Consider the following 6,682-nt stretch of genomic DNA (forward strand, 5'->3'; position numbering starts at 1 on the left):
TTCATAAACAGAATTCATTATTTTAGAATGGCTGGATCAACAATAAATTGGGGATAAAGCCACTTGAAAGCATAAAAACAGCAGGAAATAGAATAAGGGGATAACTATTCAGATGTGGTTAGACCAGAAATAAATTGGAGATAGATCTGATTGCAAGCATATACATGGCAGAAATTATAATAAGAATGGAAGAAGGTTTGAACCAGCTTATCCAATAACTATGCTGTTAAACGATCATCTTGGATCACTATAAACACCTTACCAGACAAGGAAGAAGGGATGTAGGTGACCAAGGCCTGATCATGTTTCATCCATGTACACAAACCATAACCACAAATATCAATTTTGAGTTTTTATCAGTGAGGTTTTTCTCGGCTATCTTTTGGCAAAGTTGTTTTTCCCAAAAAATCTTGGTAAAATCTCGGAGTTTAAAAAAATAAAAAAATCAAAATGTTAGCTAAAAATACAATCAATGAGAAACTAATCAGAAGACATAAAAAGACATCTAGTTAAAATGATAAAAATGATAAAGTAATAAAATTTGTATTGCATCTAGGACATGACGTTAAATGCCTAAAACAAAGGGGAAAAACTATGAAACAAAAGTTGAAAAAAAAAATGTAAACAGAAAATGAAATACAAGATAAATGAAAAACACGATAAAATCACCTTAAAATTGTGATAAATTGATTTTTTAATGGGTTTTCAAAAGATCGTCATGTTTTCCCTTTTTGTGTTTTTCGTTTTTTTTCTAATATCCTGGTACTTTAAAAAATATTGTGATATTTGTGGCTATGGCTCAGACTAAAGAAAAGAAAGTTACAGATATGTAAGGAAGTTTTCAGTATTCAGCATGCACTAATAATCGAGAGCATCGGCTGCAAACCTTTTCACTGAGGCAGCAATTCCCTTCTTTTTGTGTTGCTCTTTCTTTTCTGTTTTTTTATTGAATAAGCACCCTCAAGAAGATCATCTAAATCATGCACACGACTATCTAAAATATATATATGTGCTGATGGATCTCCAAAACAAAAGTTGTGCAAAACTGCTTCACACCATCTGAATGAGGAAGAATAGCACAGAACCATAAGAAACAATAAGGAATGAGAACAAAGAGATACTTATCTCAGATTTCAGGTAAACTGAAGAAGAACAGCTAGCCTTTGACAGAATATCCTATTGCCTAATGGCTTCAGGTTTGGCAGTTCAAGAATAAGGAAAGAATAAATCAGGATTCAAACTTGCAGAATGAGAAAAGATGATTTAGGGTTTGCAATAGCAATGCTTGATGTTGAAGAAATAGGATCAGAAATTTAGGGTTTTGAAAATCTACTGAGAAAATTCAGCAATGAAATATGGCACGTAACTTAGAGTTTGAAATCCAATCAGCAAAGCGGAATGAATTTGTAAAAGATGCTTAAAGGGCAACTAGAAAAATCTGAGAAGATGAATCGAAGAAAGACTATGGAAGAAAGGAACGATTTTCTTGACTTGGAAATCAATCCTAGATCTCTTTAAGCATGCTTTATAGAGACATCCACAGTTCGAGTGCAACCTGGCTCTAACACCGTGTTAAATTTGAAATCAGCAATAAAGCATTTTAACATATATCTTAAAAAAAAGAACAAGCAGTGCACAGAGTCAATGCTCCAATATAGAAGTTTGATCTAACTTCATTTTCTAAACATATGTTACAAAACATTAACATGTGACACTAATGCTCCAAAATTATATGAGCAGAACTGAAAAAAGATTCACACACATACTGTGCTATATACCATTTATGCTAGAACTGAATCCACATGTACACTTGCTTTCCATTTTCAACTGCTGAAGTTTGCATCTTCAAATTCACTCAAACTATATCTACATACACATATATCTGTGTGTGTGTGTGTGTGTGTGTGTGTGTGTGTGTGTGTGTAGATATAATTTTAGTGAATTTGAAAATGCAAACTTTGAGGGCTGGCAGGAGGAAACAGGTCACATCAAGGTTTATTGCAGGTTCTAGTTGTAGTGTTAATATCTGTGGTTCAAACCCCATCTCCCGACCTAGTGCTGTTTATGTAACTGAAAAAAGTCATCATGGAAGACCATCAGAGTGCCCAAGAGACATAAGACCCACAATGCTGGTGGAATTGTGTAATCCAGCTGCATTTTTATTGGACGGTTTTGCTTTGGTCTTACACAAAAATGAATGTTTATTGACCTGTTGAATTTTGGAAGTGGAGAATTTGAAGTCATGATGAGATCCAACAAAGATAATAAAGACAGGCATGACAGATAAAGGCACAATAAGTTCATGGTTCAATAGTTTTGGATGGAAATTAGTATAATCAAAAAGTTATGACATGGTATTTTTCTGGTTGCATTGCTTTGAATGTCACCAAATATCCTTATTGAAAAGATTTGGTTACATGACATCACTTGAAAATTTCAATTTGTCTGTATACACACCTCCAAATTCTAAGAAAAATCAATCAATAAGTTTTCAAGGTGAGAGGGACGATTTCATCAGTGGACAGACATTCAAGGGCATTCATTGATTAAATTTGTTGCTTTTGCATTTGACAAACCAGTGGCTTCAAAAGCAGTTCACACATATGAAGGAAAAAAATGTTAAATATTTGAAGTGGTTATTTGCTATGTTGTCAAAGGCAGTCTGCTCTTGCACCTAGGCTCCGGCTTGCTGATTACTTAAGCTTGCTGTTTTCAGAGTCTCAGAAAACCTGTTATTCAGAAATGCCTAGAACATTACCTAGGATGCCTAGACTTTGTGTGGGTGCTCTGCTCAATAACCTAAGATTTTCTATTGAGAACCAAAATTTTTGTTCTTGGTTCGGTTTTTTTTTTTTCTTGTCCTCTTTTGAGATGGCTTTTTGTTCTTCTTTTGAAATGGATTTTTTTCTTCGTCTATTTTTATGCAGCCTTCTAACATTTCTTTTAGCGAAAGCAATCATGCATTAAAAGTACATGTGGGTCTATGCATGCATTTGACTGGATGTGCACATACAGTTACAATTATAATTTATTTATTATTGTACTTTGACTATAATGTTATTTTAAACTTTTAACTTGCATATATATGTTTTATCATATTAGCACTTTCTTGTTTATTAGTATTATAATAGAAGATACTCAGATAGTTTTACATCAAGGAATCTTAACATGAACTACTATTATATTCTGGAATTTATGTTCCCTCCTTTTGTTCATTAGATTAGTAATTTTAAGTTTTGTCTTAGGATTTTTAGTTCTGTGTATCATAATAGTTGTAAGTTTTCTTTGTGCCACATAACTTGTGTTCGACAATAGTAAGTTTGATTTACGTTGAATTCACCTAATCCTACATAGGATCTAGGCCAATCTACCTGTTTAGGCTGCGCTTTATACATACAAACATACACACACACACACACACACACACACACATATATATATATATATATAACTTATTTATATTTGGACATATCTATACATAACTATTTTGTATTATTTTGGCAATATTTATACAACTGTATCTAACTGTATCTGCTAAGTCACATAGGAATGGGCACAGGTTCGGGTATGGGAAGTGGGTGTGGGCACGGGACTTTTGAACATCTTGGTATGGGGGTATGGCGGAAAAAATGTGCAAAATTCCGGAAAAAAATGAAACAAAACTCACACCTTTTTTGTTAAAAGTTTAAAACAGAAGGATATTTATAGTTAAAGATACAAAATTTAAAACCTAAGCAAAGAAGGCAGACCGGCAGATTTTGAAGAAGGTACAGATTTTGAAGAAACGGCAGATTAAATAGAAATATGGCAGAGCAGCAGAAGACAGCTGCTAAACAGAAAGATCATCAACACAGGGCAAAAATTGAACCCCAAAATCATCAAATACATGTAAAGCATAAATAAAACAAAAATAGGAAAAATACAGCAGTGAAAAACCTAAATCGTGAGGAAAAGATGATAGTAATAACAAAGGAAACACAAAAAAAGGGGGAAACAGCATACCAAAAACAAAATCAAATGAGAAAAAAGGGAGAAACAGCATATGCAAAACAAAAAAGGAGAAACAATGCAAAAAAACCCCAAAAGACAGAGTCAAATGAAAAAAAAAAAGATACTTATGCTGCCGGCGACGCTGAATACTGCCACCGTCCAGTCGCCACCAGCGAAGCTCCCCACTATGCTGAATATCTAAAATGCACTTAGGTTGCTTCCAGGACAGCACAGCTTGGACCTTTGCTAGATCCAGTGACACTTCATCCTTAAAGATTATGTTTCCCAAAAACATGACTTTGTCCAATCAAAACTCTCACTTTAAGAGTTAGCATACGCACTCTCAACATCTCAAATGATTTGCAAATGGATCCTGTAACCCTTTTCATTGTGTGAATAGATCAATACATCATCAATGATACTATCACAAACACATCCAAATAACTTGAATACTATGTTCATGAGATCCATAATGGAACCTTGTGCACTCATCAACACGAACTCACATATTAGTTCATGAGTTCCACAATGGAGCTTGTACATTTGTCAACATGAACTCGAAGACTAGTTCATGAGTTCCATAATAGGAGCTTGCTCATGTGTTACCTCACTTGCTAAAAGTTGTTTTAGGACTATTTGTATGCTTGACTTGCAATTGATAACATCCCAATCAAAAGACAATCTTGGACAAGGTCCTGGTCTTTCCCAATTTGGTGGAAAAGTCATCGATGCACAGCACGACGTACTTGTTCTTAGTAGGGTCTTGGTGATACACGCCATAATTCTCAGCCTTTGAGAACCCTGCCCATGGCAAAGCATAGTTGTCCACCAAGTCTAGCCATCCAAAAGCAAGAGGTTGTCAACCCTGTAGAGAGCCGCGAATGCCAATTTAGATGTGCCAAGCATGGACCATCCTGCCGAAGCTGCTGACACGGGATGCCAAGAGGGCAAGGTGCTGCTGACAAGTCATGGAGGTCGACAAATGGTTGGCAGGTTGCCGAGCCACTACCGAGGAAGGGAGAGGATTCCTTATGTCAAGCCAATGTCACTACCGAGCAAGAAGTGCCAAGTGCTGTCAAGAGTAAGGGAGTAGCTACCAAGTTCACCTTGACATCGCCAAGCTCACTAAGGACGCGCAAAGCGAGTCACCCAGCACCACAGGGCAGTAGTGCGCAGGCGTCCTGGCCAAGGTAACTGCCGACAGTCGATATGTGTAGGCAGAGCCCCAAACCAGCAAGCAGTTGGGCACCTAGACGGTCAACTATCAAGTTGTGGTATGCAGATTCAGGGGAACCGAGATGCTTAAATGAATTCAAGTGACATGTAATCTTATAAATAGGGAAAAAGGGCCTAGAGAGGTACTCTTTGGCTATTGAACGAATGGTTCAAGTTCCTCTCTCTAGCCTGGGAGTTTAGTATTTTTTCGGATTTTGATGTTTGTTTGGGCTAGGCGTTGGAGATCCAGCGACAATCCCAGCCACAATTAAAGAGTTCTTTTGGTGAAGAATCTGCCCATCAACGTAAATTTTCCATTTCTTGCTTCTTTCTTGGTAAGGTTCTAAAGCACGTGGCATCCATATTGGGGGACCTACCAGTAGTGGTATCAGCGCGCTCTCATTCAAATTCTCGAAAGCCAAAATGCCTACACATCATGGTCATCTTTGAGTCATACTTTGCCAATTTCAGTTCCAACTCGTTTCGCGGTAGCGAAGGAACGGCAATAACAGTTCTAAGATTGTTGAGAAACAATAGTGAAAGAGCACCGCGGAGGAAGTAGGAAACCCTTGTGCTAAGAGAGAGAGCAAGAGAGAGAAAGAGCCACGTATCCTAACCAACTAGACTACAACGGAACGAGAGACAGAGAGATGGATGTTGAAGTACCTGGAGGAGGATTTCCGACTTCGCAGAAGCGGAAGGGCCGACGAGTTCGACAACGTTGCCGGGGCGGAGTGGGACGCGGTGCAGAGGAGGCACGGCAATCAAGCACGGACGCTCGATCAAAGTCCTCCCAAGCATCTCCTGGGCGGTCTCGCTCACCCCAATCCATCCCTCTGCGTCATGCCTTGCCCCCATGTTGCCCTGCCCGACCTCCATTTCCCCGGTTAGGAGGAGATTGTATGTTCGTCCTATAAAGGCTCCCCTCAGGTTGGCGTTGCTCCCTTTGACGCGTCCCTTCTAATTTCGGTCGGAAAATGAAGGCAATGATCTGTGCCCGGCCATCGGCGCACCAAAGCAACGCAGAAGACGCCACATGGTATCAGGCATCCACGTAAAGCCGCAGCCGCTAATTGGCTCACCGCCATGAATGTTTTCCTAGTCTAAGGCTCTACGCCCCTAAAGTAAAAAGTGGATTTCCCGCCATTTTGCTTTGTTGAATATTCGTTTGTGGTATATTTCCCTCTCTAAATCGCCTAATTATATGTCACAGTTTTGTAGATATAATACATTATTTAGGCTTAACTATTATTTTACACAAAATTGAAGTTTGAGAGAGTAATTTCTAAAAAGGACATGCAACTCTCTGGTTCTTCTGGTCATTGTGATATTTCTATAAAGATGATCTATTTAGGATTTTGCGATTCATTAAGATGATCTGTTAAAATGGGGTCATGTTGTAGTCTATTAGGCAGCATGTCTATGTTGAGCATCAAAGGGTTGTTGTTTGCTTGTTGAACCTAGTGAAACCATGGAA

General features: G+C 38.1%; 1 protein-coding gene across 5 annotated transcripts in view; it reads right to left on the bottom strand.

The window, feature by feature from the left end:
- LOC116253821 (DNA repair protein XRCC2 homolog) overlaps positions 1-6,277 on the bottom strand; it is a 65,594-nt gene extending 59,317 nt beyond the window's left edge. For all 5 annotated transcript variants that reach the window (XR_007573456.1, XM_031628772.2, XM_050077958.1 and 2 more), the window contains exon 1: positions 5,872-6,277. Coding sequence is in view for 4 of the 5 variants with exons in the window: in XM_050077958.1 (XP_049933915.1) it covers positions 5,872-6,084 (213 nt within the window). In the remaining variant the exon portion in view is untranslated. The remainder of the gene's footprint in view (positions 1-5,871) is intronic.
- Between the last annotated feature and the right edge of the window lie 405 nt (positions 6,278-6,682).

This window comes from Nymphaea colorata, chromosome 5 (assembly GCF_008831285.2).
Source record: "Nymphaea colorata isolate Beijing-Zhang1983 chromosome 5, ASM883128v2, whole genome shotgun sequence".
Taxonomy (NCBI): domain Eukaryota; kingdom Viridiplantae; phylum Streptophyta; class Magnoliopsida; order Nymphaeales; family Nymphaeaceae; genus Nymphaea; species Nymphaea colorata.